This window comes from Corvus kubaryi, unplaced genomic scaffold (genome assembly GCF_017639235.1).
Source record: "Corvus kubaryi isolate FWS band 111438036 unplaced genomic scaffold, C.kubaryi_AGA036_p1.0 37392, whole genome shotgun sequence".
Taxonomy (NCBI): Eukaryota; Metazoa; Chordata; class Aves; order Passeriformes; family Corvidae; genus Corvus; species Corvus kubaryi.
In genome coordinates this window covers 12,290,228-12,308,439 of record NW_024581131.1, presented here as the reverse complement: position 1 = coordinate 12,308,439, position 18,212 = coordinate 12,290,228, and the positions used below count along the sequence as shown (strand labels likewise).

The 18,212-nt window shown below is 39.7% G+C and overlaps 1 protein-coding gene across 13 annotated transcripts in view; it reads right to left on the bottom strand.

The window, feature by feature from the left end:
- CELF1 (CUGBP Elav-like family member 1) overlaps positions 1–18,212 on the bottom strand; it is a 63,449-nt gene that overhangs the window by 29,229 nt on the left and 16,008 nt on the right. For 9 of the 13 annotated variants that reach the window (XM_042038739.1, XM_042038740.1, XM_042038744.1 and 6 more), the window contains exons 3-5: positions 17,972–18,012; positions 2,964–3,053; positions 759–946 (exon numbers count right to left, since the gene is read on the bottom strand). In XM_042038739.1, coding sequence (XP_041894673.1) covers positions 759–946; positions 2,964–3,034 — 259 coding nt within the window. In that variant the 5' untranslated portion in view covers positions 3,035–3,053; positions 17,972–18,012. Of the gene's footprint in view, positions 1–758; positions 947–2,963; positions 3,054–12,700; positions 12,755–17,971; positions 18,013–18,212 lie in introns of those variants that run through there. The other 4 variants (XM_042038746.1, XM_042038747.1, XM_042038745.1 and 1 more) reach the window with 3 other exon arrangements.

Here is an 18,212-nt window from a genome sequence, read left to right as displayed (position 1 = left end):
GCTCGCCAGGAAAGAACACTCAATGTTGGAGTGCTGTACAGGAATTGCAAGCCCCACTTCCATCCTTCCAATGCAAGATGTATAAGTAGAAGAGGTTAGGCACTGACACAGGTAGGTGCTACTGATTGTGACAGTTTAAAAAAGATTTCCGAGTGTAATAAAATAGAATATGTTCAGAACTGACCCAACATCACTACTATACCATTAAAACAAACACTGAGATACATCTGTCGGCTACTTCATTTTCAGACTCAGTTATTTCCTAGTACCAAAACCCTACCTAGCTTCACATGAAATATTGCATGTAACTGAACTGCAAATCCAGGCACAAAATTTAGTAATACATGTTTACAAGTATTCGATTTACATGAACGACTAAGACCTCAATTTCATGTTTTGCCTAAAACTGTGTCCCATCCAGCAACATTTTGATCATATCACAGCATCACAGTGATGCTCTGGAGCAACACAGTATTAACTGGATGTTTTGCTTTGCAATTATAATCCATACTCCTCAAGCAACTCCATCACTGCTGAACTCTAAAAAAAGAAATTATTTTTCTCAGCTAATGACTGGATCATAATTCAAGCATAATTAGACAAATACACTGAAAGACTTTATAAAATCTGGGCTTGCATGCACACCTGGTCACACTGAGCTCCTACAGGGCTGTTTGAATAAGCACACAGCTAAGACTGCAACTATGAGAAAGTGGCTGAAACCCCAAGTCTCTCAAGAGAAGTGCAGAAGTTCTCACCTTTGCTTTGAGGAGGGTTTTGGCTCCTGTCCCGCAAGACATTGATTTCATAGACAGCACCATACTGTTCAAAAAGTTCTCTTAGATCCTTCTCACACCAGCTCCGTGGGACTTGACCCACAAACATTTTGATAGCATCTAGATCAGGTTGGTCTGGGTGATCCAGTGTGCCATTCATTTTCTTAGAGCTATGAAAAACAAGAAGCAGTTTCTACTTTATATCTTCCTACAGTTTCTAGACAAAAGCACGCTTACAGCAAAATTGAAGAAAAAATAAATTTCTACGCATATATAAATGTGGATGATGAAAATATACATATAAAGAGAAGCTCTTGCACGTTCCCAGTATGCGTACCAGAGTACATTCACATTCACTGGCAAGCTGTGTACTTGGAAACCAAACACACTCAACACAGCTGTTTAAAACTCTGTTCCCATAGTGTAGTCAACATCTGGGATTCAGGATATAAATCTGCTGAGATAACTGAAAAATATCACTAATTCAACCACGTAAAATTTTACGGAAAAAGAAACCAGAACCGAAAGGAACCTAAGCTCAGTCTACCTCCAAACTACCAAAGTTATCAGTAATCACTGAAAATGAGAAAATGCTATTACAACACTTTTAAATGAGACTAATTGTAACTGTTTCCCAAGGTGAAGATCCATCTTAAAAAGAGAAACAGAATCAATTGATTCAATGATAAGTTTCTTTAAAGGTTTACAGGGCAATACTTCTTTGTGAAACTAGGGAGCTTTCAACAGTAACTGGCAAAAAAACAGGCTTAGATTGTACATGAACAGGCTGGGATTGGACAATCCAGTTAGTCACAGACTGAATCAGGTTCAATAATGTCAGGATTCTAACACAGAAAAAGAAGTCACTTCTTAGACTACAACAACACAGAAGTTTTGAGTAAGGGAATCCTCAACAGGTTTCAAGGCATTCTGTCTAGCCATGTGAAGAGTTTACACCCTATTAATAAAGGTTGTGTTATGCTCCACCCAGCCAGTTCAGAGTCCTACACTGCTCTCTGTATTGACTCCTCATTTTTTGTTAGGTGCAATGTGATGTCTTGTTATCAGCACTCCCAGCCTGGTACACCAGAGCCCCTGTCCCCGCGGAAGTCTGCCTGTAACGACATCCTATTGTAGCTATAGCGATCAGTTGGTTAAAATTGCTGACCAATCCCTGCATAATCTAGAAAGGACATGGGGAGTGGAACAGCAACTATACAATGAGTCCCCCCACCCCCAAACTCTTTGTTGAAGAATACAGGTGGTCTTCTTCCAGAGTAGTCAGCTCTCTTCATCTCTGCTTTTTTTCCTTTGAAGATAGTTTGAATGGCTTATTAACTGCACATGATAGTATTTCTCTCACTGTCCATCTGAAATCATATTTCCCCCAAATAGAAAAAAAAAAAGAAATTTTGAAGCCTGGTAACATTTAGTAATTTTTCCCATCAATACGTTGCTGTTCAGAGCCTAAGGAAAAACTGATGCTAAGGAAAGCTCGTAATTTTGTAGCTGTATGAACAGACCTCAAAACCAACAAAGCTTCTTACTAGAAGAGAAGGGAAGGGAATCATCATAAATCCTTTCACTCCTCTCCACCTTTCCGCTCAGAAAGGGTCAGCACCACTCCAAATAGCCAAGAGAAACAATACCTTTTACGAAGATGCAAACTACCCCTTTCCATTTCAATTAAGAACAGTTGGAAATTGTTTACCCTCTCCAATAATAATTTTCAGCCCTGCCTTCCATGGGTAGCTTCAAGAACACAACATGGCTCCTGTTAATTGGGCAACTCTTAACATGACCTCAACAGTATTCAAAGAATATTTTACTCCTAATTAAAAGGTTTAATCTGGAGTCATTAATAGGGAAGAACAGAAAATGTTCTCCCCACAACAGATTTAAATAATCCATTTTGTAAATCAGCAGCTGTAGCATACTATAAACAGTATCATCAAACAGCTTTATTCCTCCTTAGTCCTTATCACCACAATTATCAGACCATTTTCCCCCCATCTAGAAACCAACATCAATTTTCCATGACCACTAGGATTTCTTCAAGAAAACAAACTGCAGGCTCTCTCATCTCTCCTTCCTGTCTCCCTCTGCCCCATCAGACAGCAGAAGCTTGAGATAGCAATTCCAACTATCAGTTTAGTCATAACTTAGACATGAAAAGAAAATACTTACACAGGGCTTGCATTCAAGGAGCAATGGTCCACCATCATCTCTGGGAGGAAATCCAACTTGAACGCGGCCATCACCTCAGTCTATGACAAACTACTAACACTAAATCAGTGTATTGCCTAACCCCCAAACAACGCCACTTCCAAAAGTCCTGCAGGTCTTAACACTCAGCCACACAAAAAACACTCAAACCACAGAAACAGAAGCTCAGGGAGACCAGCAATAGACACCACAGAAACAGGCTGGACTGGGAAAGGGACATGGAATCCCAGATTAAAAAGGGGATGTGACCATGTGAAGGGAGGCTCAGCTTAATACACAATGAAAATGCTGATGCACTAGGCTTGTTTTGTGCAATTTTCCCTGGCGAAGCAGTACTGAGTGCACTGTCAGATAAACAGAGTGTCAGATCCATGAAGATAGCAATGGGTAACAGAGCAGAAAGAATACAAACTCCAGTCTTTCCATCCCCAACTAACTCCTTGTCTCCCAAAATGGCAGACCAAGGCCTTCAGGTTCAGAAATGCACTTTCCAAATCAGCAGTACGCAGGTGTGAAGTCAAGAGGCTCCTTCACCATAAACATTTTTAATAGCTGATTTCACTCTCTTCACCTTGTGCACTACTATTGACACTCTCAACTTCTATGGCAAAAAAAGCCAACCACAATTTTTCTCCAAACCTGCCAAAAAAATCAAAGCTAGGAAGATCTGATTACTCAAAAATTCCTTTTCTTGAAGACCATCAAAACCGATTCCTTTGATAGAAGCAAAACATCCACTGTTCTGCAAACAATACTTCGTCTATCATGCATCTATAAATCCAGATATACAGAGCCTATAAATGACAAAGAAGGGGAAAAAACCCAGTGATTTATTGAAAACTGTTTTATAATCTTTGAGAACACTGATCAGAACACCTCAGCTGCTTCATCATTAAAACAGACATAGTATGTTGATCAAGGAACTGTGAGATGTATTTATATATGCAATACAGGCTTCTTGTTAAATCTCCAATATCCAAACTAATGGGGAGATAATATGGATAAAAATGGATACACTGTGAAATGCAGAAATATTTGACTGTGGGGAGTGAGTGCTGTAGGCACTCTACAGGGTTCTGGTGTGTCAGAGCACTCCAGGAGGAATGGCTAATTAGAGTCTAACTTGAGACCAGAACCCTTACATACGGTCGATATAACCACAAAACAACCTCTCAGAGCAGCAAGGACTGCATGCTCATGTCTTTCTCCTCTGTCAATGACTGCAATATGTACTTGCAGTTATTCTGACTGGCCCATATATACAGCTTTATTTAAGCTTGCACACTTACAGTATGTCAATTGTTTTTTCATAAACAATGTTTCTGACCTCTAAAAAAATAAAAAAAGAGAACATTTCTTATCTTTTGCCAACAGTGAGGTTAATTAAAAGGGGCTACATCCTGTAATACAAAGAGATCTGCATATCACTGCAAAATAAGAGAGGACATGAATTTCTCATGCATCAGATATTCAATAGTAACTACTTCATGCATGCTCTTACTATGTGACAAATGCAAGAGTCCTTATTTTTTAAAGGAAAAGGTGTAAGCTATCTGCTAAGCAATATTGTTAAGAACATGCAAATATGCAATTAGGGAGCACAGGTCTGTTTTACAGCTTTCAGCAAATTAAATTGTTCTATCTACCTTTAGACACATATTACAGGCTTCCCACTTGAAAAATGCCAAGTTGAGTAAAGCCCATCGTATTTATCATACTCAAATGTTAAATTGAGCCTAGAGCCCATTTCATGCATTTGTCTAAAATGAGACTGCAGAGAAAAACATTTCAGATTTATATGACTAGAACAACAGATTACAGGTTGTGATTCCTAGATGACATAAATCTATAGACCAACACTGTAAATTCTGGCCCTATCCAGGAAGACCAGAAGTCATTCCTTCAGGTCTTTCACTCATTAGCTTTTTCCAGCAGCCAGTAAAATGCCCCAGCTGCCATGTTCACTGTAGCTTCAATGAAAGACAATGCTGGCAACGCAGAGTCTAGAAACGGGTTTTAAAAATGCTACTGAGATTGATTCGTTTACTGAAGAAAATCACTACACCATTACGATTTGATCCTATGCCCACCCTTTTCCCCATCTCTCTGCTCCCCAAAATCAAAGTCCTATCTTCTTGTTCCATTAAGACAAAACTGCAACGTTACAGGCACAATTTGTCAGAAAGGAAGAATCAATACTAGAATGGTGAATAAGTATCTGAAGATAAGTTAGCCAAGACTCAGTGCCTCTGTGCGCCATACTTCTGAGGTAACGATGGCAACCTCAGTGACAAAACATTAGTGTACAAACAGGCTTGGTTTGGCATTATTTAGCTGAAGGCTCCAAGCTAGTGACATTAAAAGACTTACAGACTCCACTTGTGAGAATATCAGAAAGAGTGGAAAAAGATTGTATTTCACCACTGCACAGAAATAAGAATGAGGAAAAAGTGTTTCTTTAAAATTAGAAAAAAAAAAAGTCATCCTAACCATTTCTCACAAAGAAAAATAAGGGAGCTAAACACACTTATTTTTTGCTCAGATGTCAAATTCCTGCTGGCTTCCAGATCCATTCTTTGACTGTTTCTATTCAAAGGATAACAGAAACAATGTCTGAAATTCCAAGCTCTATGGACTGTAGCTACACATTTAAATGTGGTGCTCATCTGACAATATGAACATTAAAAAACTTCTACATACTACACATTAGATCTCAATTTTTACACTTCTGAAGCCCTAGATGATGCTGCATAATGTGTCATTATATGCGCTCCTCAGAGACTGCAGAGTACAAATGCTGAAAGTTTTTTGCTTTTATTTTTAACTTTACAGAATTACATCACATCCTAGGGAAAAAAAAAAAAACCAACCCAAATTCACCACAAAACCAAAAATCCTGTGTCATATTTTATTTCCTAAGAAAGCCTAGTTCTAATGAGCAAGTAACTGTGAAAGCTGAAGATAATACCATCTTTTATTTTATACATTTTGTACTCAGACAGCATACACAAATCTGAAGCTGGGGGACTACTGGCATGGTGAGAGCAAGCTATGGGAAAGGATGTAGGCTATGGAGAAATCAGACACTGTGAAGCTCTGAAGGAGACAGGTCCTAGAATAAACTTCCCCTTGTATTATCTGTGCATATCCAGATTCTAACGGTGCTGCTGAATTGCAGTTCTGTTTTTAAACTGATAACCCCTAGGTTAAATGCATCAAAATACAGTAGCTGCTTGTCAATATTTTGTTGTTTCATTGTTGATCATGTAAGCATGTGGTCAGAATGTTTTCTGCCTGTGTTGAAATCCAAACTGTCTCCCCATGCCTCACTGGGTACAAAAAGCCCCTTACCTACTTGCCAAAACTGCAGTTTCTTCCTCTGCCAATCTCTTTGACTGTTATGCTCTGTGGGTACACAAATCTGACACATTCAGAATATTGAATTTACCATCAAAATACATGAAGTTTTGGGCTGCCTACAATTCAGATTAAATTAACTTAAAAATATTTTTATTTATATGAACTTTTGTAGAAGTTCCCAGGTGGAGAAAAGGGATAGGAGGGGAAGACAACTACCTTTATCTTGGAAACACCAAAGCTTTGCGGTGCTCCCTCTTACACATTTTTACTGAGAGCAGATAAATGAGATCTAGACACAGATGAATTTTTAAAAATTAGTTAAGTAAATTTAATTCTAAAAATAGATCCTACTAAAAGCTTTTTTCCCCCCTCCCTATCCTCAAAATATTTCTGAGGAAAAATTTTTGAGGTACATGAATACATTCTTGATCTACTTCTCTGGCTTGTGAAAGAAGTTCTGTAGCTTCTACTTCAATTAATTCTCTGAAAGCTCAAAAAGAAGAATTACGAACTTTCGTCTGACTGAAGAATCCCCAGGACGCTGAGCTCTCTGCCAGCAGATGAAACAGCAAGGCACCCAGCCTTCTGGCTTACAGGAAGAGGCTGTCTCTGCCTAAGTACTCTTCGAAAGAGAAAAATGAAGCAGCAGCTAAACACACCTTTTTTTTTTATAGTAAAGAAAAATGATAAAAGTAAATAATATAAAATTTATTTTGAAAAGCTAGGGAATTACTTTTCTTGAAAAAGGAGATGAAACTTAGCACTGAAGTGAACAAATTTGTTATTCTAATTAATTCCAAACAGTGAAGCTAATAAAAAGATAGACAAGAAACACACACAGGTACATTTTCTTTCATATTGTTTATGGGCCTCCCCAAATACATATGCTTATCTGTTCTTCCTGCTATGCAACATTCACTTCCCACAGAATCTACTGCTCAATTCACAAAGCAATTGTAGTTTCCTATGTTCACAGGAGTAAAACAGGAGTCTGGCAAAGGCAAATTGAAACTGTTAAGAGGGAATACTTCTTAACTAAATTCACAAACAAATATTTAGTGGTGGTGACTTTTGTAATCCTGTCAAAGCTTGACAAGGCTTGAACACAACTGGATGCATGCAGGGTTATTTTTTCCCACTTTTATTTACTGCACATACATAAAAATCCCAACTATTTTTATTAAACAGATAACCCATGGGCTATCTGCCTCAAAATACTGCATATAAGAATTACACCTTCTAATTAACATTAGGAAGGAACAACTAAGTAATGTCATCTTTAAACACAGCCTAATCAATAAAGATTTTAGATCCATTTGTCTAATGCACATAGTACTTAGCATTATCAGAAAGAAATTGAAAACCAGAATATGCCCAGTCTGGCAGTTCTCAATGTCCCTAGTCACAACTTTTTACCTTTTTTAATCAACACATGCAGCACAACATCTTCATGGGAAAATAGATGTGGAAGACAATGTTTGAATTAAACACACAAAAGTTACTGTTTCTCTGTAGCCACTGATATCACAACTATGAGGTGGCAAAGCAATATATAAAGTCCTATACCTGTGTAAGTCTGTTGGATGAAAGGGTTCTGAACTAAGCTGGTCATAATAGGAAATGAAAATAATAGGAAAGACCTATTGCTTGAAAATGATGTTTCAGAGAGAAATCAAGGGATTGAAAGCTGTGGTAGAAGAGAAGGCTCTGTTCCCAGCTTTGTACCAACTCAATGCAAAAATCCAAGCAACTTCCCTTAGCTCTTCAATTTCCAGATGTCACATAGACAAACCAGGAGGCAGTGATGCTTTCCTGGGGACAGAGAACTGAGAATACTGTTTGCTATACAATAAACCCATACACTAGAGAGGTAACCTTTAACAAAATACACCAATACATACCAAAAGCAGAATTTAAAAAAAAAAAAAAAGCTGTTCCTATGGGCATGTCTTACCTTCTTAGACTAAATCTTGTATATCCCAAGATCCTTCAGTGACTTCTCCCTGTTTATTTATGTGTAGACCACAGCCAATAGCCCGACCAGTTCAGAGCTACTTGCTCACTCATGGAAAAGAGCAAGAGTTGAATGTTCTATTTTGACTTCCCCTTCACTTAATGCTAAATTATCAGTAACTTAATGCCTTGATACATTTACTGGTCTGACAAATTTATTTGAGTATGAACAGTGGATTCAAATGTTTTCAAGAAGGAATCACAGACTTACAGAATCACAGAATGGGTTGGAATGAATGTTAATGATCACTTAGTTCCAACCCCCTCTGTCATGGGCAGGGACACCTTCGACAAGACCAGGTTGCTCAGAGCCTCATCCAACCTGGCCTTGAACACTTCCAGGGATGAGGCATCCACAAATTCTCTTGGCAACCTGTTCCAATGCCTCACCACCCTCATAGTAAAGAATTCCTTCCTAACATCTGATCTAAACCTACTCTCAGTTTGAAGCCATTCCTGCTTGTCCAGTCACTACATGCACAGATAGCAACCACTATATACATTTTCCCTTCTTTTTAAAATGCCTTGCAATTGCTTTCAATATGCCACCACACAACTGAAGAACAAATTCAATCTGTGATATGCTCAATATCTGGCTCACTCCTGAGGATAACTTACACCAAATGGCAGACAGTAGCACTGCAATATGAGAGCTTATCTACCAGGAAACAGGTTACAACATCTGTTCAAATCCAAGAAGTCAAAAAAAACCCCCACCCCAAACTGCAAACTAGGTCCTGCTCTGCCAGTAACTGCTATTGACAGCACATCTAACGAGAACTTTGAAAATAATCAGTCTTAAGACCCTCTTCTAGCACATGAATGAAGTTCACAAAGTTTAAGGCAGTGGCCTACACACTTACTCAATTTTTCTCTCATTTTCTGATACATTGCCTCTTCATTTGCTTGCTTGAGAGGGGACTCAGGACTGTCCTGTGAATATTCTGACCAGGCTGTGGGTATTGGAATTCTGCGATGTGAGCAAGCCACAGCTCTGCAGACAATGATCTGCTTCTCTAGGGCAGAACAGCTGCACGATGCTGCCCTGAGTTTTACTTTCTTAGTGCACAGCTGTCAGCTAACACAGCAGCATGAGGTTCCTAACTCAGTGCTTGACCCGCTGCAGCTGTGTCTGCTGCTTCAGTGATGATGCTACAAAGGCTCGCACAGGCATTACCAAAGAGAGAAAAATGGAATAGACTGGCCATGAGACTACCTCCTGACAGTGACCTAAAACACCTATCTGTGACCATAAAATCTCTCATTACCCTATTGTCAGTGGGGAGTTAGGAAGCTGATAGCCTTCAAAGCATTACCTCGAGGTATATCACAACTATTCTTTCCAGAACCTGTATCTATTTAATTATTTTTTTTACACAAAAAACCTCCAAAGAATTTCAAATACCTCCGTCTGCTATAGTGCTATGAACAGTGACAGACAATTCAGTTAGTTTATGTGGATTTTTCCAAAGGCACACAGTATGTACTCACTTCTGTTTTCAAGGAGAGTACTTGTGCAGCACTAGGACAGTAGACTACTTCATTAGCACAATGAAATAAGGAAAAAATATGTCTGTATGTAAGTAAAATCTTCAAATTAAGACAGTTTCCTAGAAATTCCATCTTTTCTTTGGTGTTTGTCTCCTTCTTATACCTGTTCCCCAATGATCTATTACATGCTTACATTAATCTTCATAGAAATATAAGAAGAGGTACCTGGATTGTTTTCTTTCTCTTATATTGTAAGATATTTTCTTTTGCTAGCTTTAATTTTGTAATTAAAGTTCTTAATTGTTACCTTCAGAATAGTGATCTGAAATTTATGTTACACTTCTGTCCTTCCCTGATAAATTTTGTTTTGCAGATTTCCCTGTCTTTTTCAGACTACGGGAATGCAGAGGGAGACAAAAATCATAGTTGTGAATTTAAAACTAAAGCACATGACACAGGAAAACTTACTGTGATGCAAAGAAGACAACAAAGGTCTGGCTGAGAAGACACTGTATTAAAGGTACCAGACATGAAGCATAAAAAAGCAAACAAACTGCTAAAAGACCAAATGATGAATTTGAAGCAATTAATGCAGGACAACCCGTTAGAGCCCCTGTACCTGTAGAACAGACAACAAGCCTTATGCAGGTTCCCTAGAAAAATTAATTTTGGCAAATCACATGCTTAACCCTCTTTGCAAGACATTTTACAATTAATATTTGATACCAGGAAAAAGAATTGTTGTATCCCAGGGCAATTGCTTTCAAAGCAGACATGTACAGGCTTCTTCCCCTCGTTCCAGTATATTAAAGACAACAATAACAGAAACAACTAAAAAAATTAAAGCTCTTTATCCTTACCTCTAGGTTCTGGTTTGTTTTGTTTTGGGTTTTTTTTGTAAATGACATGAAATGCCTATTTCAGGTACTGCTTAAACTCTACTGGAAGTTACGTTAAAGAAAATTTTGGTTTAAAATTGTATTTTTTTTAACATATGCAAACATTCCAGTAGTTCGATTTTGAAAAGCATTTTCAGTTTTTATAACCACAATGCTAGAACATAACAGTGCTTGCACTTTGCAAGAGACAAAAATCTATGGAGACCTTAAGTACCTAAGAGAGGTCGGAAAGACCTGTAGACACTTTGGCACTGCAGACAGAAAAAACTTCTTGAGAAAGTAGGAAAAGTGGCTTGGTCACAACAATAGTAAGAGGAAATGAAGGCAGCTGTATGACACAGGAGACAAAGCAGGAAATGAGTGTAAGAAGAGAGGACACACATTTCTACCCTGTGGAAGGACAGCGGACAGGATGGAACATTTAAGGCAGCAGCAAGGTTTGAGTTTTCCCCTTGCACCCTTTTTTTTTTGTTTATTGACTGAACTCAGACCCTGAGACACACAAAAATACAGGGGACAAATCACACTTGCACTACAACACTTAAACCTTTAGTACAAGAGAATAAGAATATAATGCTTGCAAGCAATCTTGCCCTCAAGGCAAGGTACAGATCCCACTTAAGAGTGTCTTTGGCCTTTTTCTTTCCCCTAAATGTTGTCTCTGAGCTTACAGAAATGACTTTTTTTTTTTTTTTAAATATAGAAATAGCTGAAGGTAAACTTCTGGCCATCTTTTTGTGCTGCAAGCAATTCTATGGAACAGAAAACTTAAAATATGTTTCAACTTTTTTAGTTTGTAAATACAAACACAGTACCTATAAATCTCATTTCAGATATCCCTGTATTTTCCGGTCCTTTCCTGTATTACCTGAATCTGCAGCTCTGTACTTAGTCAAAAAGGTACAGTAGAAAAAGCCATTTTGCAATCTCTACAATATTCACCAGATTTTTAAGGACTCATCTACATGTTTTAGGACAGTTTTCTGACACTGAAACAGAGCCAGAAGTTATTCCTCTAGTAAGGACCTGGAAATCCACTCGTTCTTGGAAAGCTCTCAGCAGTCTGCTTGTCCTCAAGCCAAACGTGCCATAAAGCATTACAGCAGGCAAAGCAAGCAGATTTGCACAGAGAATGCTGTGTGGTTCCATATTGGACCCAGGGGGAACAACAGAACCACCTATACAATTCCAGGACAATACCATGTACAAAGATTGTTATATTAACCTGCAGGAGGAGAACCTCAGTGAATAAAAAATGCCTCTAAGTTTATGGGAAGCAACACATCTTGTGCACATGTAAAGTAAAACCTTAAAATAAGAACTGGCCAGTTATTTTTTTTTACTGAAGATATGTAATATGTTATCTTAACTCAAAGGAACAAACTACAAATTATTACTCTCCGTAATGAAATGTCTTAGAATAGCAGTTAGACTGGCTTAAAATTTTTTCTGATAGTCTTTTTTTTTCTTCTTCTAAGTTTCAAGAGACCTTTTGGACTAAAAGCAACAAGTCTCAAGTTTCATTGTCCTTTGCAGCTATCAGAATAGTCACACAAGCCATTTTGAGGAATCCTTTAACCTCAAATTGTTTCTACAAATAGTAGCAGATACAAACAAGAACCAGTTAATATCATACTACAAAAATACACTATTTCTCTCATTTCATTTTATCCAAAGGAAAGCTTTTTGTTGCATGTCACCTGAAGAAAGTTCAAATGTAGCCTAGACAGGGGCTCTCCAGGAGAGCACACTACGCAGTTCGAACAATAATCGCTGCAATAATAATTTTTATGTCGAGCACCAACTTAGAGCACAATAAGGCATCATTTCCCCTTGGCATGAGGATACACAGGTATAGCTCCAGCACTGTCCATGAGGAAAGTGGAGATGGAAATGGGATGTGGTATCCCTGAAAAGACAAACAATTCAACTTACCACATACATTGCGAGGTAAAAACAGAAGCAACAAGGGAAGTTCCAGCATCACTCCTGGTACAGAAGAAATGTGATTGATTGAGGAAGTTGTTATTTTGTCTCCTAATCAAAGCTGTGACTCCTGCTGCCTATTTTGGATAAGCAGCCATCTGAAAAACTTCACTAGCTTTTAAGCTACTCAGGACCACAATCTAAGTGCCAGAGAGTTTATTTCTGAAAAAGTACCTAAACTTTCTAAGCCTCTAGAATCAAAAGTGAATCAATATGATAGATGTATCTCAGTTTTTCTACTCAACTAAGAAAATACAGCCATGTTGATTTAAACATTTACTCTTTAATAAGGTCTAAATAACCATTAGATACTGTAGTAGGTTTCAACTTCAGGAAGAGCAAAGCCCAGAAAGAATGAAGAATACTACTCTGACCCTGTTCCTTCACACAAACAAATAATTCTATCATCAAATAACTTTACATCTACTTTCCTAAACTATAAATGGTTTTAGAAGTATTGAGGAAGAATTAACTTCTTACAGCAGAAGAGCCAAAATGCCTTCCAAGTTTAATGCAGGAATTACAGCTGTCCCTGAAAAGACAGCAGGATTGACAGCCCAACTGAAGTGCATCTACACCAACGCACACAGCCGGGAGAAGTCTCAGTAATCGCCAGCCTTTGTTCTTGTGGAGGACTTCAGCTTACCAGATGTTTGCTGGAAATACAACACAGCAGAGAGGAAACAGTTCTCGGAGTGTGTGGATGGCAGCTTCCTGACACAGACAGTGAGGGAGCCAGTAGGGAAGGCATCCCACTGGACCTGCTGTTTGCAAACAGGGAAGGATTGGTGGGTGATGCTGGAAGCTGTCTTGGGCATCACAATCACAGAATGATAGGTTTTGATTCTTGGAGAAGTAAGGACGGAATGCCAGCAGAACTGCTTGGACTTCTGGAGGGAGACTTTGGCTTGTTTCAGAGACTGGTTGATGGAGTCCCTTGGGAGGCAGTCCTGAGGGGCAAAGGAGTCCAGGAAGGCTGGACGTGCTTTAAGAAGGAAATCCTAAAGGCTCAGGTCAGGCCTACATGCTGAAAGACGAGCCAGTGAGGAAGAAGACCAGGCTGGCTGAACAGAGAGCTTTCGTTGGAACTCAGTAGGGGAAGGAAAGAGTGTATCATCTTTGGAATGAGGGGCAGGCAACTTGGAAGGACTACAAGGATGTCATGAGGTTATGCAGGTAGAAAATTAGAAGGGCCAAAGCCCAACTAGAACTTATTTGGCTACTGCCATAAAAGACAATGAGAAATGTTTTTTGAAATGCATTAGAAACAAAAGGAGGGCTAAGGAAAATCTCCATCTTTTACTGGATGCAGAGGGAAATATAACGAAAAAGGATGAGGAAAAGGCAGAGGTACTTAATGCCTTTTATGTCTTAGTCTTTGACAAGTTCAGTTGTTTGCAGGGTACCCAGCCCCCTGAGATGAAAGAAGAGATGGGGAGCAGAATGAAACCCCTATAATCTAGGAAGAAAGGATTAGAGACTTGTGTAAGTCCATGGCGCCTAATGGCATCCACCCATGGGTACTGAGAGGGCTGATGAAAAAGCTTGCCAAGTCACTTTCTGTCACATGAAGGCCTTGTCACATGGCTCAGGCCTGTTACTTCAGCTAAGTAGAAAAGGACTGTGGGAAAGAGACACAGCTGAATTAAGGGTAGAAAAACATGCTGCGTGACCATCATGGTGTATGGTGGGTGGTTGAATTATGTTTGTTGTGCTTTAAAACTATGTAAACAGGTAACTGGCTAACTGCTTAAAAAGGCCAGGTTTCTCCAATAAAGGGCTCTCCTTTGCACCTGCCTGGGGACTCAGCATTGCTCATTATCGCAACAACTTTCCATCATTTACCAGCAGTCCTGCTTAACCAGGCAGGTCCCAGTTGACTGGAAGTAAGCCAATGTTATGGTGTCTACATGAAGCGTTGAAAGGAGGATCTGGGGAACCACAGGCTTTTGAGCCTGACCTCTGGGATGGGGAAGGTCATGGAGCAGATGATCCTGAATGCCATCACACAACATGCAGAGAACAACCAGGCCCAACCAGCCTGCGTTTCTGAAAGGCAGGTCCTGCTTGACCAACCCGATCTCCTATGTCCAGGTGACCCACTCAGTGGAAAGGCTTTTGATGTTGTCTACCTGAACTCCAATAAAGCCTTTGACACTGTTTCCCACAGTGTGTTCCTGGACAAAGTGACTTCCCATGATGTGAATGGGTGTATTCTTTGCTGGGTAAAATCTGGCTGGATGGCTTGGTCCAGAGAGTGGTAGTGACTGGAGTTACATCCAGCTGATGGCTGGTCACCAGTGGTGATCCCCAGAGCTCAGTATCAGGGCCAGTCCTGTTTAATCTCTTTATCAATGATTTGAATGAGGGGATCAAGTGCATCCTCAGCAAGTGTGCAGGCAACACCAAGTTGGGTGGGAGTGTTGATCTGCAGGAGGGCAGGAAGGCTCTGCAGAGGGATTGGGACAGGCTGGATCGATGGACTGAGGCCAACTGTGTGTGCCTCAGCAAGGCCCAGTGGCAGGTCCTGCACTTGGGTCACAACAAGCCCATGTAGCACTACAGGCTGGGGGAAGAAGGTCGGAAAACTGCACAGCAGAGTACGAGCTAGGAAGGTTGGCCAACATCAGATGAACATGAGCCAGCAGTGCCCAGGTGGCCAAGAAGGTCAACGGCATCCTGGCCTGTATCAAAAATAGTGCAGCCAGCAGGGCCAGGGCAGTGACTGGCCCCTGTACTCAGCACTGGTGAGGCCACACCTCAAGCGCTGTGTCCAGTTTTGGGCCCCTTACTATGAGAAGGACACTGAGGTGCTGGAGCCTGTCCAGAGAAGAGCAACAGAGCTGGTGAAGGCTCTGGAGCACAAGTCTTATGGGGAAAACTTGAATGAGCTGGGGTTGTTTAGCCTGGAGAAAAGGAGGCTGAAGGGAGACCTTACTCTCTTTACAACTACCTAAAAGGAGGTTGTAGTAAGGTGTGGGTCAGTCTTTCATCCCAAGTAACAAGACCAGACAAAATGGCCTCAAGTCACACCAGAAGAAGTTTAGATTGGATATTAGGAAGAATTTCTTCACTGAAAGGGTTGTCAGGCATTGGAACAGGCTGCCCAGAGAAGTGTTAAAATCACCACCCCTGGAGGTACTTGAAAAATGTGTAGATGCTTAGGGACAGGTTCAGTGACAGACTTGGCAGTGTTAGCTTAGTGGTTGAACTCTGTGATCTTAAGAGTCTTTTCCAACCTTCAAGATTCCATGACTACCATTTGACAATCTAAAATCTTTTAATGCCCATTTTTATCTCCACGCCAAAGACTTCCATTTTGGAAGGGGCTCCTATCTGCAGAAATTTTATTTCAACACAGACATGTTTCAGCATGGTAAATGTGTGTATGACAAGAGTCAATTGAGGTAGGATTGACTCATCTCAAAGCAAAGCTGACTCCTCCTCAGTTTTATTCTCTGTACCAGACCAGAAGCCAGAATGCCATCAGTTTTATTCTGATATATCTCTACAGAGTTAATCATTATAAGAGCATTTCATACAGGGATGTATACAAACAATTTTATGTACCATTATTAGATATTCAAGAAAAGACTCCATCCTCACCCTTTTTACTCACATTTAGGCAGATGAATTCAACTTCATTTTGCTCTTAAGATGAGAAACCACAGATCTTGCACTGAATAAAAGTGACTTATTTTCATCAACCAGAAACTTGGTGATTATTTTATTTAAATAATCTGATTATTTTGTTATCTAAGTAATCCCAATATATTGATTCTGGACCTGTGTTTTGCAATTAGAGAATCCCATGAGTTTAAAAAACTAGGCCTAATCAGTTTAGTCCGTCTCAAAAGATGCAAATTCTTCAGAAAAAAGCCACCAACATAATGACCAGTATCCTCTCTTGCCATTCTTCTGTATGGTCGTAATGGACAGCAAAGGAGCAGGAAGAGCAAAGTACAGAGCACCAGTCATTTAGAAAAGAAGTTGAGTGTTTTGCAACCCACACAATGCCTGGAGACAAATGCCCTCAAACCGGTACTTCCAAACAGAGAGGTCAAACACCAAATCTCTAAAAAATCACTTGAAAATGACGGTGTTCCTGGATTTCTTAAACCAACTTTAGATCTTTCTACTCTGATGAGTAACATATGGAGAGACAGGATATCCTGCACTTCAAAGACAAATTTGTTTTTCTTTCTAATATAGACATAACTAAATCCTTCCCAATGTATTTATGAAAACCATAGCAAATGTCTGTCCATAGCAGAAAACAACTCTTTCCTCAAGACAATAAAAAAACCTCAACTCTCTCTGGTTGGCTACAGACCAAAGCACACCTTAAATATTTCTGCCATAGGAGAGGTGATTCACTGGAAGGGCAAAAATCACCAAACTTGGGTTGTGGTGATACTGAGAGTGTTACTTAACACAGCAGTTACAGGTCAATTGTCTCTGAAGTGAACCGAAACTCTTGAGGTACACAGTACGAACAGTCTTATATATTCTTTTGTACTCCTCTGACCACACAGTAAATCATTCCAACTTCCTAAACCAGAGAAATAACTATATCACAGAAGAGCTTTTTACTGGGTTGTCAAGCTGACTTCACCTATAATGCAAACTACCATGAGAACCAAACATAATCAAAGGACACAGCACTAAACTCTCAGCTGGAAACTGTTTAAGAAAGGAAGGGGGAATTGTCTCAGCTGTCACATGAAACTTACTGGACTTCTAACACTAAGAAAACTGCACCAAAAGATCCTCATATTTGACTCCATGCATTTTCATACTGGACTATGTTCCAGTTCTGCTGCACATAATCAAATCTGTCTCAGCCCAGAAGGAGTTGTTCCACTAATACTCACCTTTAGGGTTTCATGTACTACAGAACACTTCAGATTTGTTCTGGTCAAGAAGTTGCTATGAAGACATGCATTTCTACTTTGCAGTTATGTTTCTAAAATTATTAAATTACAGATGGACTTAAAGATGCCTATTGACTCAGTACTCATAGTCCTGAACTGTTATCATTCCCAACCCACTTTGGCAGTACAAAGGCAGGAAACTGCAGAGTTTAAGGTTCAGGGAGCACTGCTCACTGCAGTGGAAAATGACTGCTTTCATCGCTGAATGTAAAAACAACTTCTCTCTAAACCTTTGAAAGGAACTCCAATACCCAACTGAGGGATACAAACTGCAGTTGGTTCATACCTGCAGCTACGCGCCTCCCTCCAGCCGTTCCAGTCTTCACTCTAAAAGATAAGGAAAAAGAGACATTGAGGACTCCAGAGTTAACATCAGATAATAACAAACATTACATGAACTCCACCTGGTAAAGCACTGAGCACTGGGAAAGTGAAGCATATTTCCAATAAAAGAAGTCATCATGAGGTGGTAACAACCTTCATTAGACTCAAAACTGAAGTTGTATATTTCAAAAATACAGAGTAAA